The 23,825-nt window shown below is 49.3% G+C and overlaps 1 protein-coding gene across 1 annotated transcript in view; it reads left to right on the forward strand.

The window, feature by feature from the left end:
- Positions 1 to 244: 244 nt before the first annotated feature.
- LOC141146132 (SCO-spondin-like) overlaps positions 245 to 23,825 on the forward strand; it is a 146,323-nt gene continuing 122,742 nt past the window's right edge. Inside the window, 13 exon segments of the mRNA XM_073632887.1 lie at positions 245 to 331; positions 427 to 566; positions 8,041 to 8,250; positions 8,333 to 8,415; positions 10,480 to 10,650; positions 10,933 to 11,174; positions 11,404 to 11,506; positions 12,618 to 12,776; positions 16,572 to 16,657; positions 16,940 to 17,068; positions 17,152 to 17,314; positions 18,669 to 18,909; positions 22,797 to 22,935. Of these exon segments, the coding sequence (XP_073488988.1) occupies positions 245 to 331; positions 427 to 566; positions 8,041 to 8,250; positions 8,333 to 8,415; positions 10,480 to 10,650; positions 10,933 to 11,174; positions 11,404 to 11,506; positions 12,618 to 12,776; positions 16,572 to 16,657; positions 16,940 to 17,068; positions 17,152 to 17,314; positions 18,669 to 18,909; positions 22,797 to 22,935 (1,953 nt within the window).

Consider the following 23,825-nt stretch of genomic DNA (forward strand, 5'->3'; position numbering starts at 1 on the left):
TGGCCCCCCGGGAATCTGGTGTTCTGATTGGTTGGTCCGCTGTCTCTATCTTGGAGGCCGGGGCTTCTCTGACATCAGAAGTGACCAATCAGGACCAACCATACGAAGTTCATAGATGACACAATCTGAGTCCCCCGTAACCCCGTATTCTTTATATAATGTCCTGTGTATGGGGGTCCCTCTTCGGGGGCGTTGGGTTGTCAGAGATACGATTGTTGTCAGATCTCCCGGAGACGAGAATAGGATGAGAAGTCACGGGGAGATGAAAGGGGTCCCTGAGGGTCCGGTAATCCCCGGGACAATCCAGAGAGCGGGGGAGGAGACGCCGGTGGTGGGTTTCCATGTGAATGGAGGGGAGCAGCTGTGTTTAGAAAGGAGTGACCAATCCCGACACAGACACATGTCACCCGTCATCTCCCTCTATAGGGGGATATAAGGAGGACGGAGAGCCACACAGTGCACCTGCCAGGAGACCGAGAGGAGTGTACAATCTACATACAATCTACATACAATCTGTATCTGACAGATCTGATCTCATCAACGGGGAACCTACATGAGACACAGAGGTGAGTCCGTACAATCCACATACAATCTGCGTCTGACAGATCTGGTCTCCTCATGTATGGTGGGATCTATGTAATGATTGTCGGGGGGATTCCGTGTGACACTTTTATTAGAAAACAGAGACATGTGTCAATCTAAGCAGATCAGAGAGAATCTCGTGGTGTGTGGGGTTGGGTGAGGTGTACCCCCACATTGGATGTGAGATCCGTAGATCGTTATGTTGTATCACAGAACTCTCCATCACTCGGACACTCGTCACACTGCTGACAATCACAGCTGATAAATTCCCGGACTGTGTCTGCTCACATCGCCGTGTGTGTGGCGATATCTGTGGTCGGTGACTCCGCTCTGCAGTCGGGGGTTTTCTCACATTAAAGTGACCCCCAAACATTCCCTCCCCAAAATTTCACATCCTCCCGGAACCGATCGTTCTGTAATCAGGTCTATGGGGAGATTCACCCGCAGAGATCCGCCCAGGAGGGGAATAGGATTGTTGTGTGGAGTAATAAATTCTCAACTCTTCTCATGAGCTGATTATTCAAATGTCCCGTGTCTGTCCCGTGTCTATCCCGTGTCTGTCCCATGTCTGTCCCATGTCTGTCCCATGTCTGTCCTGTGTCTATCCCATGTCTGTCCCATGTCTATCCCATGTCTGTCCCATGTCTGTCCCATGTCTGTCCCATGTCTGTCCTGTGTCTATCCCATGTCTGTCCCATGTCTGTCCCGTGTCTATCCCATGTCTGTCCCATGTCTGTCCCATGTCTGTCCCATGTCTGTCCTGTGTCTATCCCATGTCTGTCCCATGTCTGTCCCGTGTCTATCCCATGTCTGTCCCATGTCTGTCCCATGTCTGTCCCATGTCTGTCCTGTGTCTATCCCATGTCTGTCCTGTGTCTATCCCGTGTCTGTCCCATGTCTGTCCCATGTCTGTCTCATGTCTGTCCTGTGTCTGTCCCGTGTCTATCCCGTATCTATCCCGTGTCTGTCCCGTATCTATCCCATGTCTATTCTGTGTCTGTCCCATGTCTGTCCCGTGTCTATCCCATGTCTGTCCTGTGTCTGTCCCATGTCTGTCCCGTGTCTGTCCCATGTCTGTCCCATGTCTGTCCTGTGTCTGTCCCATGTCTGTCCCGTGTCTGTCCCATGTCTATCCCGTGTCTGTCCCATGTCTGTCCCATGTCTGTCCCATGTCTGTCTCATGTCTGTCCTGTGTCTGTCCCGTGTCTATCCCGTATCTATCCCGTGTCTGTCCCGTATCTATCCCATGTCTATTCTGTGTCTGTCCCATGTCTGTCCCGTGTCTATCCCATGTCTGTCCTGTGTCTGTCCCATGTCTGTCCCGTGTCTGTCCCATGTCTGTCCCATGTCTGTCCTGTGTCTGTCCCATGTCTGTCCCGTGTCTGTCCCATGTCTGTCCCGTGTCTGTCCCATGTCTGTCCCGTGTCTGTCCCATGTCTGTCCCATGTCTGTCCCATGTCTGTCTCATGTCTGTCCTGTGTCTGTCCCGTGTCTATCCCGTATCTATCCCGTGTCTATCCCGTGTCTGTCCCGTATCTATCCCATGTCTATTCTGTGTCTGTCCCATGTCTGTCCCGTGTCTATCCCATGTCTGTCCTGTGTCTGTCCCATGTCTGTCCCGTGTCTGTCCCATGTCTGTCCCATGTCTGTCCCGTGTCTGTCCCATGTCTGTCCCGTGTCTGTCCCATGTCTGTCCCGTGTCTGTCCCATGTCTGTCCCATGTCTGTCCCATGTCTGTCTCATGTCTGTCCTGTGTCTGTCCCGTGTCTATCCCGTATCTATCCCGTGTCTATCCCGTGTCTGTCCCGTATCTATCCCATGTCTATTCTGTGTCTGTCCCATGTCTGTCCCGTGTCTATCCCATGTCTGTCCCGTGTCTGTCCCGTGTCTATCCCGTGTCTTTCCCATGTCTGTCCCGTGTCTATCCCATGTCTATCCCGTGTCTGTCCCGTGTCTATCCCGTGTCTATCCCGTGTCTGTCCCGTATCTATCCCATGTCTATTCTGTGTCTGTCCCATGTCTGTCCCATGTCTGTCCCTTGTCTGTCCCTTGTCTGTCCCATGTCTGTCCCGTGTCTGTCCCATGTCTATTCTGTGTCTATCCCATGTCTGTCCCGTGTCTATCCCGTGTCTGTCCCGTGTCTGTCCCATGTCTATTCTGTGTCTGCCCCATGTCTATCCCATGTCTGTCCCGTGTCTATCCCATGTCTGTCCCGTGTCTATCCCGTGTCTATTCCATGTCTGTCCCATGTCTAATCTGTGTCTGTCCCGTGTCTATCCCGTGTCTGTTCCATGTCTGACCCATGTCTATCCCGTGTCTATCCCATGTCTATCCCCTGTCTATCCCATGTCTGTCCCATGTCTATCCCATGTCTATCCCGTGCTTGTTCCATGTCTGTCCCATGTCTGTCCCATGTCTGTCCCATGTCTGTCCCATGTCTGTCCCGTATCTATCCCGTGTCTATCCCGTGTTTGTCCCGTATCTATCCCATGTCTATTCTGTGTCTGTCCCATGTCTGTCCCGTGTCTGTCCCATGTCTGTCCCGTGTCTATCCCGTGTCTTTCCCATGTCTGTCCCGTGTCTATCCCATGTCTATCCCGTGTCTGTCCCGTGTCTATCCCGTGTCTATCCCGTGTCTGTCCCGTATCTATCCCATGTCTATTCTGTGTCTGTCCCATGTCTGTCCCATGTCTGTCCCTTGTCTGTCCCTTGTCTGTCCCATGTCTGTCCCGTGTCTGTCCCATGTCTATTCTGTGTCTATCCCATGTCTGTCCCGTGTCTGTCCCATGTCTATTCTGTGTCTATCCCATGTCTGTCCCGTGTCTATCCCGTGTCTGTCCCGTGTCTGTCCCATGTCTATTCTGTGTCTGCCCCATGTCTATCCCATGTCTGTCCCGTGTCTATCCCATGTCTGTCCCGTGTCTATCCCGTGTCTATTCCATGTCTGTCCCATGTCTAATCTGTGTCTGTCCCGTGTCTATCCCGTGTCTGTTCCATGTCTGACCCATGTCTATCCCGTGTCTATCCCATGTCTATCCCCTGTCTATCCCATGTCTGTCCCATGTCTATCCCATGTCTATCCCGTGCTTGTTCCATGTCTGTCCCATGTCTGTCCCATGTCTATCCTGTGTCTATCCCATGTCTGTCCCGTGTCTGTCCCATGTCTATTCTGTGTCTGTCCCGTGTCTGTTCCATGTCTGTCCCATGTCTATCCCATGTCTATCCCGTGTCTATCCCATGTCTGTCCCGTGTCTTTCCCATATCTATCTCATGTCTGTCCCGTGTCTTTCCCGTCTCTATCCCGTGTCTGTCCCGTGTCTTTCCCATGACTATTCTGTGTCTGTCCCATGTCTATGCCATGTCTGTCCCGTGTCTATCCCATGTCTGTCCCGTGTCTATCCCATGTCTGTCCCGTGTCTATCCCGTGTCTATCCCATGTCTGTCCCATGTCTAATCTGTGTTTGTCCCGTGTCTATCCCATGTCTGTCCCGTGTCTATCCCATGTCTATCCCGTGTCTGTTCCATGTCTGTCCCATGTCTATCCCGTGTCTATCCCGTGTCTATCCTGTGTCTATCCCATGTCTGTTCCATGTCTGTCCCATGTCTATCCCGTGTCTATCCCGTGTCTATTCTGTGTCTGTCCCATGTCTATCCCGTGTCTATCCCATGTCTATCCCGTGTCTATCCCATGTCTGTCCCGTGTCTTTCCCATATCTATCTCATGCCTGTCCCGTGTCTTTCCCGTCTCTATCCCGTGTCTGTCCCGTGTCTGTCCCATGTCCCATGTCTTTCCCGCATCTACCCTGTGTGTATCCCGTGTCTGTCCCGTGTCTATCCCATGTCTATCCCGTCTCTGTCCCATGTCTGTCCCGTGTCTATCTCCTATCTGTCCCATGTCTATCTCGTATCTGTCCCATGTCTATCCCGTGTCTGTCCCGTGTCTGTCCCATGTCTATCCCGTCTCTGTCCCGTGTCTATCTCGTATCTGTCCCATGTCTATCCTGTGTCTGTTTCGTGTCTGTTCCATGTCTATCCCGTGTCTTTCCCGTCTCTATCCTGTGTCTGTCCCGTGTCTGTCCCATGTCTGTCCCATCTCTGTCCTGTCTCTGTCCCGTGTCTATCTCGTATCTGTCCCGTGTCTGTCCCATGTCTGTCCCGTGTCTTTCCCGTGTCTTTCCCATGTCTATCTCATGTCTGTCCCGTGTCTATCCCGTTTCTATCCCATGTCTATCCCGTGTCTATCCCGTGTCTGTCCCATGTCTATGCCCTGTCTGTCCCATGTGTATCCCGTCTCTGTCCCATGTCTATCCCGTGTCTGTTTTGTGTCTGTCCCATGTCTATGCCGTGTCTGTCCCATGTCTATCCCGTCTCTTCTCGTGTCTGTCCCATGTCTATGCCGTGTCTGTCCCATGTCTATCCCATCTCTTCTCGTGTCTGTCCCATGTGTATCCCGTCTCTGTCCCATGTCTATCCCGTGTCTGTTTCGTGTCTGTCCCATGTCTATGCCGTGTCTGTCCCATGTCTATCCCGTCTCTTCTCGTGTCTGTCCCATGTCTATCCCGTGTCTGTCCCATGTCTATCCCGTCTCTGTCCCGTCTCTATCCCGTGTCTTTCCCATATCTATCTCATGTCTGTCCTGTGTCTATCCCGTGTCTGTCCCGTGTCTTTCCCGTCTCTATCCCGTGTCTTTCCCATGTCTATCTCATGCCTGTCCCGTGTCTATCCCGTGTCTGTCCCATCTCTGTCCCATATCTATCCAGTGTCTGTTTCGTGTCTGTCCCATGTCTATGCCGTGTCTGTCCCGTGTCTGTCCCGTGTCTGTCCCATGTCTATCTCATGGCTGTCCCGTTTCTGTCACATGTCTGTCCCGTGTCTGTCCCGTGTCTATCTCGTGTTTGTCCCATGTCTATCCTGTGTCTGTCCCATGTCTATGCCGTGTCTGTCCCATGTCTATGCCGTGTCTATCTCGTATCTGTCCCGTGTCTGTTTCGTGTCTGTCCCATGTCTATGCCGTGTCTGTCCCGTGTCTATCCCATGTCTGTCCCGTGTCTTTACCGTGTCTATCCCGTGTCTTTACCGTGTCTATCCCGTGTCTGTCACGTGCCTATCCCGTGTCTGTCCTGTGTCTATCCTGTGTCTGTCCCGTGTCTTTTCTGTGCCTATCCCATGTCTGTCCCATGTCTGTCCCGTGTCTGTCCCGTGTCTGTCCCGTGTCTTTCCCATGTCTATCTCATGTCTGTCCCATGTCTATCCCGTTCCTATCCCATGTCTATCCCGTGTCTGTCCCATGTCTATCCCGTGTCTATCCCGTGTCTGTCCCATGTGTATCCCGTCCCTGTCCCATGTCTATCCCGTGTCTGTTTCGTGTCTGTCCCATGTCTATCCCGTGTCTGTTTCGTGTCTGTCCCATGTCTATCCCGTCTCTTCTCGTGTCTGTCCCATGTCTATCCCGTGTCTGTCCCATGCCTATCCCGTGTCTGTTTCGTGTCTGTTCCATGTCTATGCCATGTCTGTCCCATGCCTATCCCGTCTCTATCCCGTGTCTTTCCCATGTCTGTCTCATGCCTGTCCCGTGTCTGTCCCATCTCTGTCCCATGTCTATCCCGTGTCTGTTTCGTGTCTGTCCCATGTCTATGCCGTGTCTGTCCCATGTCTATCCCATCTCTGTCCCGTGTCTGTCCCGTGTCTGTCCCGTGTCTATCTCATGGCTGTCCCGTGTCTGTCACATGTCTATCCCATGTCTGTCCCGTGTCTGTCCCGTGTCTGTTCTATGTCTATCTCGTGTTTGTCCCATGTCTATCATGTGTCTGTCCCATGTCTATGCCGTGTCTGTCCCATGTCTATGCCGTGTCTATCTCGTATTTGTCCCGTGTCTGTTTCGTGTCTGTCCCATGTCTATGCCGTGTCTGTCCCGTGTCTATCCCATGTCTGTCCCGTGTCTATCCCATGTCTGTCCCGTGTCTATCCCATGTCTGTCCCGTGTCTTTACCGTGTCTATCCCATGTCTGTCCCGCGTCTATCCTGTGTCTGTCCCGTGTCTATCCTGTGTCTGTCCCGTGTCTTTTCTGTGCCTATCCCATGTCTGTCCCGTGTCTGTCCCATGTCTGTCCCGTGTCTGTCCCGTGTCTATCCCATGTCTGTCCCGTGTCTATCCCGTGTCTATCCTGTGTCTGTTTCGTGTCTGTCCCATGTCCATGCCGTGTCTATCCCATTTCTGTCCCGTGTCTGTCCCATGTCTATCCCATGTCTGTCCCATGTCTGTCTCATGTCTGTCTCATGTCTATCCCATGTCTGTCTCATGTCTATCCCATGTCTGTCCCATGTCTATCCCGTGTTAGTCCCATGTCTGTCTCATGTCTATCCCATGTCTGTCTCATGTCTATCCCATGTCTGTCCCATGTCTATCCCGTGTTAGTCCCGTGTCTGTTCCATGTCTATCCTGTGTCTATCCCATGTCTTTCCTGTGTCTATCCCATGTCTATCCTGTGTCTTTTCCGTGTCTATCCCATGTCTGTCCCATGTCTATCCCATGTCTGTCCCATGTCTATCCCATGTCTGTCCCATGTCTGTCCCATGTCTATCCCATGTCTGTCCCATGTCTATCCCATGTCTGTCCCATGTCTGTCCCATGTCTATCCCATGTCTGTCCCATGTCTATCCCATGTCTATCCCGTGTTAGTCCCGTGTCTGTTCCATGTCTATCCTGTGTCTATCCCATGTCTTTCCTGTGTCTATCCCGTGTCTGTCTCATGTCTATCCCATGTCTGTCTCATGTCTATCCCATGTCTGTCCCATGTCTATCCCGTGTTAGTCCCATGTCTGTCTCATGTCTATCCCATGTCTGTCTCATGTCTATCCCATGTCTATCCCATGTCTATCCCGTGTTAGTCCCGTGTCTGTTCCATGTCTATCCTGTGTCTATCCCATGTCTTTCCCGTGTCTATCCCGTGTCTGTCCCATGTCTTTCCTGTCTCTGTCCCGTGTCTCTCCTATCTTATAATGACATGTAAGGCCGAAGTGTGATGTCATCCTATGATAATGACATGTTCCTGGTAATATACATAATGTACTTTAGCGGATGATGGGCACAGATCTGAGGATATAATAGGAAAACACGGCCATATCGGCCACCTATACTGGAGAGGAGCTGACATAATCTGAGGCTCTGTGTGATTGACAGGTTGGATCCGCCCACAATGAGGACAGCGCTGCTGCTGACGCTATGGATGAGGGCGATCTTCTGCAGTGGGTAAGTCTCACCTCACTGTATCCGGTACTTACTGTCTGTGTAAGTGGAACTCTGATCAGAAAACCCATTACGGCAACGCCAGAGTGTGAACGGCCCTCACGGACCGCCTCGTATATGTCATGTTTTATTTTTCCCAGAGTTCCTCTTTAATTCCCTGTGTCAGTTCCATTCTCTGTGTCAGTAAATTTCTCCTGGTGCTCCCCCTGCAGGCGGTGGTGCGAGCGGACGGTGCAGGTGAGGGAGGAAGAAGTGGTCTCCCCGCGGAGGGAGCAGCTGGTCCCGTGCTCCAGCATGTACCAGTATAACCTGGAGGGGTGGCAGCTGGACATGGAGTCCATGAGACGCGTGTATGGGGGTGACGCCGGCATCGCCACTTATTACACGGAGCGGGGGGCCTCCGCCATGTGTTACATCTACAAGTGAGTAGAAGGGCCGCCATTGGGTTACACTGATATGTCTCCGCCCGGATTAATATATAAATATATCTTCATACCCCACCAGACCACAGAGCACCAGACCGGCTGTGTGGAACCGGACCGTACGAGCCTGCTGTGAGGGCTGGAGTGGAGCCCACTGTACTGAGGGTGAGTGATGGCATGGGAACACCTTATCAGACGATACTAAGCTAAGCAGGGCAATAACTTCTCCGCAGGATGTGGAAACCTTCCAAGAAGATCTGAACAAATGAATGGGGGAGGGGCGACTACATGGCAAATGTGGTTCAATGTAGAAAAATGTAAAATAATGCATTTGGGTGGCAAAAATCTGAAGTCAATCTATAGACTGGGGGGAGAACCTCTGGGGGGATCTAGGATGGAAAAGGACCTGGGGGTCCTAGTAGATGATAGGCTCAGCAATGACATGCAATGCCAAGCTGCTGCTAACAAAGCAAACAGAATATTGGCATTAAAAGGGATCAACTCCAGAGATAAAACGATAATTCTCCCGTTCTACAAGACTCTGGTCCGGCCGCACCTGGAGTATGCTGTCCAGTTCTGGGCACCAGTCCTCAGGAAGGATGTACTGGAAATGGAGCGAGTACAAAGAAGGGCAACAAAGCTAATAAAGGGTCTGGAGGATCTTAGTTATGAGGAAAGGTTGTGAGCTCTGAACTTATTCTCTCTGGAGAAGAGACGCTTGAGAGGGGATATGATTTCATTATATAAATACCGGACTGGTGACCCCACAATATACAAATACCGGACTGGTGACCCCACAATATATAAATACCGGACTGGTGACCCCACAATATATAAATACCGGACTGGTGACCCCACAATATACAAATACCGGACTGGTGACCCCACAATATATAAATACCGGACTGGTGACCCCACAATATATAAATACCGGACTGGTGACCCCACAATATACAAATACCGGACTGGTGACCCCACAATATACAAATACCGGACTGGTGACACCACAATATACAAATACCGGACTGGTGACCCCACAATATATAAATACTGGACTGGTGACCCCACAATATATAAATACCGGACTGGTGACCCCACAATATACAAATACCGGACTGGTGACCCCACAATATATAAATACCGGACTGGTGACCCCACAATAGGGAGAAAACTTTTTCGCAGAAGAGAGTTTAATAAGACTCGTGGCCACTCATTAAAATTAGACGAAAAGAGGTTTAACCTTAAACTACGTAGAGGGTTCTTTGCTGTAAGAGTGGCAAGGATGTGGAATTCCCTTCCACAGGCGGTGGTCTCAGCGGGGAGCATTGATAGCTTCAAGAAACTATTAGATAATCACCTGAATGACCGCAACATACAGAGATATATAATGTAATACTGACATATAATCACACACATAGGTTGGACTTGATGGACTTGATGCTACTATGTAACTATGTAACCTATGCCCATATCTGATGAAAGGTCAGATCAGGAACTGAGGAGAAATATTGCAAGGCATTCCACTGGACAGGTGACCACAAACATTTAATTGTGCCCAGCAGAGCTAAATTATAACAGTCAAAGATCCATCAGATCCAGGGCTACATCACATCCAAGGCTCCATCAGATCCGGGGCTTTATAAGATCCAGGGCTCTATCAGATCCGGGGCTCCATCAGATCTAGGGCTTCATTAGATCAGGGGCTCCATCAGATACAGGGCTTCAACATCCGGGGCTCAAGCAGATCTGGGACTTCATCAGATCCGGGGCACCATCAGATCTGGGGCTTTATCAGATCCAAGGCTTCATCAGATCCGGGGCTCTGTCAATATACGGAGCTACAGATCCAGGGCTCCATCAGATCCGGGGATTCATCAGATCTGGGGCTTCATCAGATCCAGGGTTCCATCAAATCTCGGGCTCAATAAGATCCAGGTCTTCATCAGATACAAGGCCCCATCAGATCCAAGGCTCCATCAGATTCAAGGCTCCATCAAATCCAGGGGGCTTCATCAGATCAGGGACTCCATCAGATCCGGGGTTCCATCAGATATGGGGTTCCATCAAACCCTGGGCTTCATTTGATCCAGGGGTTCATCAAATCTGGGGCTTCATCAGATTTCATTAAATTTGGGGTTCCCGTACACAACGCCTTCCGCAGTACACAAATAATAAATAACCCTAAAAGGGTCCCTTTAATTGATTTTGTTTATTGGATGTGTGTGGCAGGGTTGGGATTTCTCGGTCGATGTTTCTCCACCTGGAACTGTCAGGATATTCTGAGTCCTCACAATGTGACGCTGATAAGCATGGAAGAGTGCTGCACACACCCCTGGGGTCACAGCTGGGAGAACATCACCTCTGAGTCCTGCTTTAGCTGCTCCTATGTGCCACCAACAGGTGAGTGACCAGTACTGACCACACAGAACTGACCGCTCTCTGACCACACATCATCCCAAGACTGACCACAAAGCATCCTGGGACTCACCAATCTCTGATCAAACATCATCCCAGGACTGACCACTCTGACCACAAAGCATTCCGGGACTGACCAACCTCTGATCAAACATCATCCCAGGACTGAGCGCTCTCTGACCACACATAGTATTGTGAGTGTTGGGTAATGAAGAGTGAGTAGAATGTGGCTATTCCCTGACTTTGTATCTCTCCTTCTACTGACAGATTTGGCAGCACCATTCCTGATGAAGCCGTACCTCTCCGCAGCCCTCCTGGGGGGTCCTCCACAGACGAGGAGGTTCTTTGCCACCTGTGTGACGTGGGGCGGCTTCCACTATCGCTCCTTTGATGGGAAACACTTCAACTTCCCCGGGAACTGCGTCTATAACCTGGCATCCTCCATCGATGGCAACTGGGCCATCTTCATCTCCGGAGAGCCGTGCCCCGATCCTGGACTATGCCCCAAGGTGACCCACGGACTGGAGGTGTCAGGGTTACAGAGGGGATTGTGTCACTGCAGTACTACATGTACCTACCTGTAGATGATACGGGGGAGGGGGTACAATGTGAGACTGCAGTACTACGTATACCTACCTGTAGATGATATGGGGGGTACATTGTGTGACTGTAGTAGGTGGTAGGTGTGCAGTAGTATTGGGGACCTCTCATACTTGGCGTGTGCTCTTGTCCCCTCAGACTCTCCGGATGCTATTGGGGTTGGAGCAGGTCATGGTGAAAGGGCGTTCGGTGACGGTTAATGACATTGTTATACCGGATGGAGACCCCCATCTGCAGAATGGTGAGTGGTGGTCAGTTGGCCATGTGATTGGAGGTGACTTTGTGCGATTATCTTGTCAGGCATGTGGTCTGGTGTCACCAATACCTAAGTAGCATTAAGTGTTCAGCACCCCAATAAATATAAATAGTGGCCCACATGTCCTTCAACATTAAGGGGTGCTTTGAGGGGGGTCCCCTGTCACATGCATGGTTTTATATGATCAGGGAGATCTGAGTTGGGGTTTTCCGTGACATCATTGTCCATATATGGACTTACTCTAAAGGTTTCCCTTTCAACTAGTTCACCAGGGACAGGGTCAAACGCCTACCTGCCCCAATAGGAATGGGATGTTACATGAGACTCACCTTGACAGAACATCCTGGGCACCAGGGAGAGCAGAAATCAACCTGGCACCATTGCTTTGGGAGGAAGATCCTTGTTTTGGGGGAACTCCCCTTCCCCAATGATGAAGGGCATGCAGGCTGGCATACAAACAGCAGGGGGTGCTGCAGATGACAATGAGCTCTCCTACATGGAGATTCCAGACCAGCAGATCAATGAAAGAATATACTGGTAGATCCATCCAACAATTTCCTCATAGATTCCAGAAATGTGAAAATAACTTCAGATATTCAAAAGACATTCATTTCAGCAACATTCGATCTACCAAGCTTTATCCAAGAAAGAGATAGATGCCTTTCTGTGTAGAGCAGCTCCTACAATGGTGAATGGTCCTCTATCATTCACAGATCTTAGATTCATTCACCTCTTGTTGATGTCATGTAGATAACAAAAGCATTACCAAAGCTTTATTGTTCTAGACAATGAACACAGAAAGTCCACTCAGAGTCTCCTCATCTAATGCATTTCACCCAAAGATGTCTACAAATATGCTGTCTAGGGTAAAACGTGTCAAAGTGAGGAGGTTCTGGGAGGACCTTCTGTGTTGTTGATGGCTCAGTGGAACAATAAAGCTTCATCCATGGTGATGTCATTGGAGTGCGGCCTGTCTCCTTTTGGGGAGCAGTTATGAGTTCCATTTAGCTGCCACCTGTTCCTCAAGGCTGGGGAAGACTGTGGACCCGGGAGCACTGGTTTTCAGGAGTACCTCATATTGTCTTCTTTCCATCAGGAATTAATATCCTCTGGCTGGGCGATTTCATCTTCATAGAGAGTGGTCTTGGAGTGCGGGTGAAGTTTGATGGTGGAAACAATGTCTATGTGACGGTGACGTCTGACCTCCAGCACAGGACCAATGGGCTCTGTGGAATCTACAATGACAATACGGAAGGTACCGCTTTGTAGGGGGCTGTGCTCTCTGGACAATTATTGTGTTATCAGTCTGTAGAGATTATTCCTCACTTTTGTGACATTCTGTGGTCAAATCCTCTTCTACATGTTCCAATCACAATTTATTTTCCAAAGGATGGGTATGTGATACTGGTTTGGCACTGGTGGACTATTAGTGCTCCATATACCAATCATATACTAATAGTGTCTTCATATACTGGTCCAGCAGTGGTGGAGATCAGTGCTCCATATACTGATCATATATTGATAGTGGTTCCATATACTGGTGCGGCAGTGGTGGAGATCAGTGCTCCATATACTGATCATATACTGATAGTGGTTCCATATACTGGTGTGGCAGTGGTGGAGATCAATGTTCTGTATACTGACTGTACATGGACTTCAGAGACAGAACCAAAGCCGAGTCTTCAGAGACAGAGCCAGACCTGAGTCTTCAGAGATAGGAGCAGAGCCAAATCTTTAGAGACAGGACCAGAGCTGAGTCCTCAGAGACAGGACCAGAGCAGAGTCCTCAGAGACAGGACCAGAGCAGTCTTCAGAGACAGGACAAGAGCTTAGTCTTTAAAAACAAGACCAGAGCTCAGTCTTTGGAGACAGTACCAGAGCTGAATCTTCAAAGACAGAGCTGAATCTTCAGAGACAGTGCTGAGTCTTCAGAGACAGGACCAGAGCTGACTCTTTGAAAACAGGACCAGAGCTGAGTCTTTGGAGACAGGACCAGAGCTGTGTCTTTGGAGACAGGACCAGAGCTGTGTCTTTGGAGACAGGACCAGAGCTGTGTCTTTGGAGACAGGACCAGAGCTGTGTCTTTGGAGACAGGACCAGAGCTGAGTCTTTGGAGACAGGACCAGAGCTGAGTCTTTGGAGACAGGACCAGAGCTGAGTCTTTGGAGACAGGACTAGAGTTGATTCTTCGGAGACAGGACCAGAGCTGAGTCTTCGGAGACAGGACCAGAGCTGAGTCTTCGGAGACAGGACCAGAGCTGAGTCTTTGGAGACAGGACCAGAGCTGAGTCTTTGGAGACAAGACCAGAGCTGAGTCTTTGGAGACAGGACCAGAGCTGAGTCTTTGGAGACAGGACCAGAGCTGAGTCTTCGGAGTCAGGACCAGAGCTGATTCTTCGGAGACAGGACCAGAGCTGATTCTTTGGAGACAGGACCAGAGCTGAGTTCTCAGAGACAGGACCAGAGCTGAGTTCTCAGAGACAGGACCAGAGCTGAGTTCTCAGAGACAGGACCAGAGCTGAGTTCTCAGAGACAGGGCCAGAGCTGAGTTCTCAGAGACAGGACCAGAGCTGAGTTCTCAGAGACAGGACCAGAGCTGAGTCTTTGGAGACAGGACCAGAGCTGCGTCTTCAGAGTCAGGAAAAGAGCTGAGTCTTCGGAGACAGGACCAGAGCTGAGTCTTCGGAGACAGGACCAGAGCTGAGTCTTCAGAGTCAGGACCAGAGCTGAGTCTTCAGAGTCAGGACCAGAGCTGAGTCTTCAGAGTCAGGACCAGAGCTGAGTCTTTAGAGTCAGGACCAGAGCTGAGTCTTCAGAGTCAGGACCAGAGCTGAGTCTTCAGAGTCAGGACCAGAGCTGAGTCTTCAGAGTCAGGACCAGAGGTGAGTTCTCAGAGACAATACCAGAGCTGAGTCTTCGGAGACAGGACCATAGCTGAGTCTTCAGAGTCAGGACCATAGCTGAGTCTTCAGAGACAGGACCAGAGCTGCGTCTTCAGAGACAGGACCAGAGCTGCGTCTTCAGAGACAGGACCAGAGGTGAGTTCTCAGAGACATGGCCAGAGCTGAGTTCTCAGAGACGTGGCCAGAGCTGAGTCTTCAGAGTCAGGACCATAGCTGAGTCTTCAGAGTCAGGACCAGAGCTGAGTCTTCAGAGACAGGACCAGAGCTGAGTCTTCAGAGTCAGGACCAGAGCTGAGTCTTCAGAGTCAGGACCAGAGGTGAGTTCTGTTATCGAAATTTGGTTGTACGCAAAGCACACAGCCAAATCTCCTGTTTCTAATCATAATAGCAATTTCGTCTAATGATATAATACCAGTGCATCTCACCTTTTGATCGTATCCATCCTCTGGTGTGTGTGTGTGTGTGTCTCATGCTCACAAAAAAATCACATCCTGCTCCTTCAGGTTCCAAAAGCTCACTGCTCGCCAGCCTTCCTTAGCTGTCTGCGTGAGCCCCTTTATTAGCATATCAATAGGAGGTCCCAAAAGCTCGAGGGTTCCGCCTCCAACAGCCAAACACCCCTTACAAAGCTTGTGACCTCACAGGATATCAATGACCATATAAGGATTTAACACAGGAAAATGCAACAACCAATGAACAATGACTACAGGAGTCTTATGGGTGTGTCTGAGCAGAGACAGGGTGCATGTATGTTTTTAGAAGTCACATGGCTTTCAAACATTAACCCTGTCTCCAACCAGAACCCAAAAGACTCCCGTATTTCCGTTGATAGAAATCCTTATTATACATTGTTCCAGAGAACAATGTATACCTGGATTATTCTACTGTCTTTGTGGACTAGAGATTATCGGCAGGTGTACACTCATTGGGCCACAAATGTGTTGATCAGGCACACAGGGGCAACATGAGAGTACACTCGTTAAACCGACAATGTCTTTGCAGAGCGAACACATCCCCACCAGACGATCGTTCTGTGCATCGCACAGGGGCCCTTAGCTGGCGGACATGTCCCCACTCCACAAACATTTCTCTACATCCCCAAAGAGCTTTTCACTACCAAACGGATCTCAACCAGGGTTGGCCTGCCCCAGTCAGCTATTAGAGCGGGCTGTGGTTGATCAGACACTGGGAGACTCTTATGACAACACATTAATATAACATTTTCCACAACAGTTCTCAGAGACATGGCCAGAGCTGAGTCTTCAGAGACGTGGCCAGAGCTGAGTCTTCAGAGACAGGACCAGAGCTGAGTCTTCGGAGACAGGACCAGAGCTGAGTCTTCAGAGTCAGGACCAGAGGTGAGTTCTCAGAGACAATACCAGAGCTGAGTCTTCGGAGACAGGACCAGAGCTGAGTCTTCAGAGTCAGGACCATAGCTGAGTCTTCAGAGACAGGACCAGAGGTGAGTTCTCAGAGACGTGGCCAGAGCTGAGTCTTCAGAGTCAGGACCAGAGCTGAGTCTTCAGAGACGTGGCCAGAGCTGAATCTTCAGAGTCAGGGGAAATACTGACACAAATTCTGGGGCTTTGGACCTGGAAAGAACTCAACAGCCAACTTTCACCAATGTGGCACTGGAGAACGCCCTCTGTAAAGCTCAGTGCCTGAAGGTTCCTTTTAGTTCCAATAGCCTACCCTTGCCAGATCGGTATACCATCCCCCGTCCTTCAGGTCTCCCTCACAATCAGAGTCAGATCAGAGTGCAGTCTGAAGAAGAAGAATGTTCCATCTCACCCCTCCTTAGTGGTGGCTGCATTCCTTTTTTCAGGATTTCACCTGGTGATCCTGCCAGTCACACACTTCCTGTCCTAAGGTGACCTCACCTACTGTACTATGTCTATGGGGGGGGGGTAGTGTTGTCACCCCAGGACAGGACTACAGGACACCCCCTCCTCTCCTCATCTACTAGGCATAATGGGAGGTGGTCTGTATTCCTCAGAGATTGCTGGGAAGAATGGAACTGATAATTCAGCTGCCTGGATTTCTGGCAGCATCAGCAGGTATTGTGCGTATTGATCAGATATAAGAAATCACTTCTGATGAACTATTGTTCGGGTTTATAAATACTAATCAATATTAATTCCCGGCAGATGATTTCACCCGCTCCGGGGGCGGTCTTTCTTCGAATGTCGCAGCGTTTGGCAATTCCTGGAGAGTCCGGGAGGTCGGCATCCAGGTGAGGGTCACGTGACCTCTGCAATACCTGCAGACTTCGGGGCAGATTCAGTGACCAATCAGCAGTCAGTGATGGCAGGATAGTGAAAGCTGATTGGCTGATGGGGTCCACTTGCCCCACCATTCAGGAGATTACTGGGGGGGGGGTAAAGTGGACCTGTCCTGCGGAGGCCAGCAGTGGGCGGGTTATCATGTGACCCAGTGGGAGGCTCTTGTGGTCAGGTGACCCCGGTTGTGTCAATGTGGTGGGTTTTGGTCACTGACTGTCTTGCTTTGTACCCAGAGGTCATGTGATGACGTGGCAGAGGTTGGGCACAGCTGTGACCTCCCCGGGAGACACGCCCTCAGGAAGGAGGCGGAGCTTGTGTGTGAGAAGCTCCTGAGCGCCCCCTTCAGTCAGTGCCACCACAAGGTAAGGCCAGAGGGATGCTGGGAAATTTCTGCAGGATGGAAACGGAGCTGTCATGTGACCTAATCTGTCCCTCCCCTTTTAAGGTGGACCCCAGCAGTTTCTACGACACCTGTCTGTACTCGTATTGTCAGGACGCAGGGCCTGCGCAGAACAGGACGTCCACCGTGTGCCAAACCTTCACCAACTACGCCCGGGAGTGCGCCCAACACAAGATCACCATCACCTGGAGGAGGGCCGGCTTCTGTGGTGTGTTCTAGGGGCGGGGTCACATGGTGTCACCAATACCCAGAATCCTTCTGTCTGAAGATATAATGATAGTTCCAGTTCTTCCTCCTCCTGTCTGCTGATATTATGAGATCCTTCTAGCTCCTGTCTGTTGATAATGCTGATAATGCTCCTCCCTGCTTCTGTCTGCAGATATTATGAGCTATTATGAGATATTATTAGCAGATCTCCTGTCTGCTGATATTATGGTAGTCCTTCTTGCTCCTGTCTGCTGATAATGCTGATAATGCTCCTCCCTGCTTCTGTTTGCTGATATTATGATAGTCCTTCTTGCTCCTGTCTGCACATATTATGATAGTCCTTCTTGCTCCTGTCTGCTAATATTATGATAGTCCTTCTTGCTCCTGTCTGCTGATATTATGATAGTCCTTCTTGCTCCTGTCTGTTGATAATGCTCCTCCCTGCTTCTGTCTGCAGATATAATGATAGTTCCAGTTCTTCCTCCTCCTGTCTACAGATATTATGATAGTCCTTCTTGCTCCTGTCTGTTGATAATGCTGATAATGGTCCTCCCTGCTTCTGTCTGCAGATATTATGATAGTCCTTCTTGCTCCTGTCTGCTAATATTATGATAGTCCTTCTTGCTCCTGTCTGCTGATATTATGATAGTCCTTCTTGCTCCTGTCTGCTGATATTATGATAGTCCTTCTTGCTCCTGTCTGTTGATAATGCTCCTCCCTGCGTCTGTCTGCAGATATAATGATAGTTCCAGTTCTTCCTCCTCCTGTCTACAGATATTATGATAGTCCTTCTTGCTCCTGTCTGTTGATAATGCTGATAATGGTCCTCCCTGCTTCTGTCTGCAGATATTATGATAGTCTTGCTCCTGTCTGTTGATAATGGTCATCCCTGCTTCTGTCTGCAGATATTATGATAGTCCTTCTTGCTCCTGTCTGCTGATAGTGCTCCTCCCTACTTCTGTCTGCAGATATAATGAAAGTTCCAGTTGTTCCTCCTCCTGTCTGCAGATATTATGATAGTCCTTCTTGCTCCTGTCTGCTGATATTATGATAGTCCTTCTTGCTCCTGTCTGCTGATAATGCTGATAATGGTCCTCCCTGCTTCTGTCTGTAGATATTATGATAGTTCTTCTAGTTTTCCCTCCTCCTGTCTGCTGATATAATGATAATACTTCCTGCTTCTCTTTGTTTTGCTGCCATAATGAGAGGACCTTTTGGGGAATTTGTGGAGGATGAAGCTCTGTAAGTCTCACATTTCATCTTCTTTGACTGGTTGCTATGGTAACATTCCCCCAGATACTAACCCCCCCAGTTCTGGTGTAGATGACCTCTTGACCATCTTTTGTCCTCCGCAGAGAAGGAGTGCATGATGGGTAAGCAGTACTCGGACTGCGTGTCCTCCTGTCCGGCCAGCTGCGCCTCGGTGGGGAGTTCCGATGATGGTCAGTGCCGGGACGAGTGTGTCAGCGGGTGCGAGTGTCCGGCCGGGCTGTACTTGGAGGACGGGGTGTGTGTGCAGGAGGAGGCGTGTCCGTGTTACCACCGGAGACAGAGATACGCCCCTGAGGAGACCATCCGCCAGAGATGTAACCAATGGTGAGCTCCTTTCTCAGGAGGATGTTAATGGTCCTCCCTGCTCCTGTCTATTGATATAATGATAATACTTCCCACTTCTCTTTGTTCTGCTGCCATTATGAGAGGACCTTTCTAGGAATTTGTGGAGGATGAAGCTCTGTAAGTCTCATATTTCATCTTCTTTGACTGGTTGCTATGGCAGCAGAGGTGTAACCAATAGTGAGCTCCTTTCCACGTCCCCGCCTACACCTAGAGACAGATGTCCAACGTTAGGGCCAGGCAACGTGTCCCCCCACATTGCTGGCGGTCAGAGATGATCTGTCCCCGGTGTGTAGCAGAGTACTCATTAATACTCATTACTCGGCGTAGAGCAGGGTTTCTCAACCAAGGTTCCTCCTGAGGTTGTAGGGGTTCCTTTAGCAACGAACAATTTCTGCCTCTCAGACACACTATAATGTCAAAAGTATTGGGACGCCTGCCTTTACTCTTCAAAGGGTGGGCCAACTCAATATTGAACCCTACGGACTAAGACTGGGATGTCATTAAAGTTCATATGTGTAAACACAGGCGTCCCAATACTTTTGACAATATAGAGTAAGTTCCCACTGGCACCAATGATCTTTTAGCTATCTGTGAGGGGGTAATTCTTTCCGAAGTCCACAAGTGTAAGGAACATTCTTCCCAGTGACCATCACACTGTATTCAGGAGTTGTAGATGAAGTCATTGTTAGCAGAGGGTTCCCTGAGACGGGAAAGTTATTTCAAGGGTTCCTCTGTGTTCAAAAAGTTGATAAAGACTGGTGTAGAGACCCACCATAATACCCCCAACCGTAGTCCCACCATAATACCACCAACCATACTCGCACCATAATACCACCAACCGTACTCCCACCATAATACCACCAATCGTACTCACACCATAATACCCCCAACCGTACTCCCACCATAATACCACCAACCGTACTCACACCATAATACCCCCAACTGTACTCACACCATAATACCACCAACCGTACTCACACCATAATACCACCAACCATACTCCCACCATAATACCACCAACCGTACTCACACCATAATACCACCAACCATACTCCCACCATAATACCCCCAACCGTAGTCCCACCATAATACCACCAACCATACTCGCACCATAATACCACCAACCGTACTCCCACCATAATACCACCAACCATACTCGCACCATAATACCACCAACCGTACTCACACCATAATACCACCAACTGTACTCACACCATAATACCACCAACCGTACTCCCACCATAATACCACCAACCGTACTCACACCATAATACCCCCAACTGTACTCACACCATAATACCTCCAACCTTACTCACACCATAATACCTCCAACCTTACTCACACCATAATACCACCAACCGTACTCACACCATAATATCACCAACCGTACTCCCACCATAATACCACCAACCGTACTCCCACCATAATACCACCAACCATACTCCCACCATAATACCACCAACCGTACTCCCACCATAATACCCCCAACTGTACTCCCACCATAATACCACCAACCATACTCCCACCATAATACCACCAACCGTACTCCCACCATAATACCCCCAACCGTACTCACACCATAATACCACCAACTGTACTCACACCATAATACCACCAACTGTACTTACATCATAATACTGCGAACCGTACTCACACCATAATACCACCAACCGTACTCACACCATAATACCACCAACCGTACTCCCACCATAATACCACCAACCGTACTCACACCATAATACCACCAACTGTACTCACACCATAATACCACCAACTGTACTTACATCATAATACCACCAACTGTACTCACACCATAATACCACCAACCGTACTCACACCATAATACCACCAACCGTACTCCCACCATAATACCACCAACCGTACTCACACCATAATACCACCAACTGTACTCACACCATAATACCTCCAACCTTACTCACACCATAATACCACCAACTGTACTCACACCATAATACCACCAACTGTACTCACACCATAATACCACCAACCGTACTCACACCATAATATAGCCAACCATACTCACACCATAATACCACCAACCGTACTCACACCATAATACCACCAACCGTACTCACACCATAATACCTCCAACCGTACTCACACCATAATACCACCAACTGTACTCACACCATAATACCACCAACCATACTCACACCATAATACCACCAACTGTACTCACACCATAATACCACCAACTGTACTCACACCATAATACCACCAACTGTACTCACACCATAATACCACCAACCGTACTCACACCATAATATAGCCAACCATACTCACACCATAATACCACCAACCGTACTCACACCATAATACCACCAACCGTACTCACACCATAATACCTCCAACCGTACTCACACCATAATACCACCAACTGTACTCACACCATAATACCACCAACCGTACTCACACCATAATACCACCAACCGTACTCACACCATAATACCACCAACCGTACTCCCTCCATAATACCACCAACCGTACTCACACCATAATACCATCAACCGTACTTACACCATAATACCACCAACCGTACTCACACCATAATACCACCAACTGTACTCACACCATAATACCATCAACCGTACTTACACCATAATACCACCAACCGTACTCACACCATAATACCACCAACTGTATTCACACTATAATACCACCAACTGTAGTCAAACCATAATACCACCAACTGTACTCCCACCATAATACCGCCAACCGTACTCACACCATAATACCCCCAACCTTACTCACATCATAATACCACCAACCGTACTCACACCATAATACCACCAACCGTACTCACACCATAATACCACCAACCGTACTCCCACCATAATACCACCAACCGTACTCCCACCATAATACCACCAACCGTACTCACACCATAATACCACCAACCGCACTCACACCATAATACCATCAACCGTACTTACACCATAATACCACCAACCGTACTCACACCATAATACCGCCAACAGTACTCACACCATAATACCCCCAACCGTACTCACACCATAATACCACCAACTGTACTCACACCATAATACCGCCAACCGTACTCACACTATAATACCCCCAACCGTACTCACACCATAATACCACCAACCGTACTCCCACCATAATACCACCAACCGTACTCACACCATAATACCACCAACCGTACTCACACCATAATACCACCAACCGTACTCACACCATAATACCACCAACCGTACTCACACCATAATACCATCAACCGTACTTACACCATAATACCACCAACCTTACTCACACCATAATACCACCAACTGTACTCACACCATAATACCACCAACCGTACTCACACCATAATACCGCCAACAGTACTCACACCATAATACCACCAACTGTACTCACACCATAATACCTCCAACCGTACTCAAACCATAATACCCCCAACCGTACTCACACCATAATACCACCAACCGTACTCCCACCATAATACCACCAACCGTACTCACACCATAATACCACCAACCGTACTCACACCATAATACCACCAACTGTACTCACACCATAATACCACGGTTTGGTTGTCGGAAATTCCGATCATCTGTATGCGGCATTACAGCTACACTCAGTGGTGACTACAGATGGCCTATTGATAACTACAATGACCTCACTGCCAGATCAGACAGATCCCAATCTATCAGATCCCGTTTTATATGAACATGGAGTGTCTGAAACACGTGTGATGTCCCAGATTCAGACTCAGGCTGTGATTGGTTGATGTCAGGTAATCCATCCCATGTGCCCCTTTGGGGCCTTCTGATGAGGACAGATTTGGATATTCCGGGATCCTCACAATGCTTTCCTCCTCATTGCAGTGTGTGTCGGGGCGGACGATGGCGCTGTTCTCGGGAGAAGTGCTCTGCAGAGTGCTCGGTGCTCGGGGACCCCCATTATGTCACGTTCGATCGGAGAAGATTCTCCTTCCATGGGCAGTGCGGCTACATCTTGGTGCAGGTATGTCATCACCACTGTCAGCAATGTATCAATGTTTGACTACAGTAAAAGTGGAGCTCTGGCCAAAATAAAAACTGACATACATGGTGCTGTCTGTCCAAGGCATTAACAGCAGTTGAAATGTTTCTGAGCCTCGGGTACATAGCTTTATCACCTGAAGAGGTATGTAGAGGGTTTGGGGTGACCCAGGTGGAGGCCCATCGTTTAGACCAGACTAACAGATGTGTAGAATGTTTGAAGTGTCCCAGGTGGAGGCCCATCGTTTAGACCGGACTAACAGATGTGTAGAGTGTTTGAAGTGTCCCAGGTGGAGGCCCATTGTTTAGACCAGACTAACAGATGTGTAGAATGTTTGAAGTGTCCCAGGTGGAGGCCCATCGTTTAGACCAGACTAACAGATGTGTAGAATGTTTGAAGTGTCCCAGGTGGAGGCCCATCGTTTAGACCAGACTAACAGATGTGTAGAATGTTTGAAGTGTCCCAGGTGGAGGCTCATCGTTTAGACCGGACTAACAGATGTGTAGAGTGTTTGAAGTGTCCCAGGTGGAGGCTCATCGTTTAGACCGGACTAACAGATGTGTAGAATGTTTGAAGTGTCCCAGGTGGAGGCCCATCGTTTAGACCGGACTAACAGATGTGTAGAGTGTTTGAAGTGTCCCAGGTGGAGGCCCATCGTTTAGACTGGACTAACAGATGTGTAGAGTGTTTGAAGTGTCCCAGGTGGAGGCCCATCGTTTAGACTGGACTAACAGGTGTGTAGAGTGTTTGACGTGTCCCAGGTGGAGGCCCATCGTTTAGACTGGACTAACAGATGTGTAGAGTGTTTGAAGTGCCCCAGGTGGAGGCCCATTGTTTTCGACCCAACTGACAGATGCTTAGAGGGTTTGGGA

This window comes from Aquarana catesbeiana, linkage group LG05 (genome assembly GCF_042186555.1).
Source record: "Aquarana catesbeiana isolate 2022-GZ linkage group LG05, ASM4218655v1, whole genome shotgun sequence".
Classification (NCBI taxonomy): Eukaryota; Metazoa; Chordata; class Amphibia; order Anura; family Ranidae; genus Aquarana; species Aquarana catesbeiana.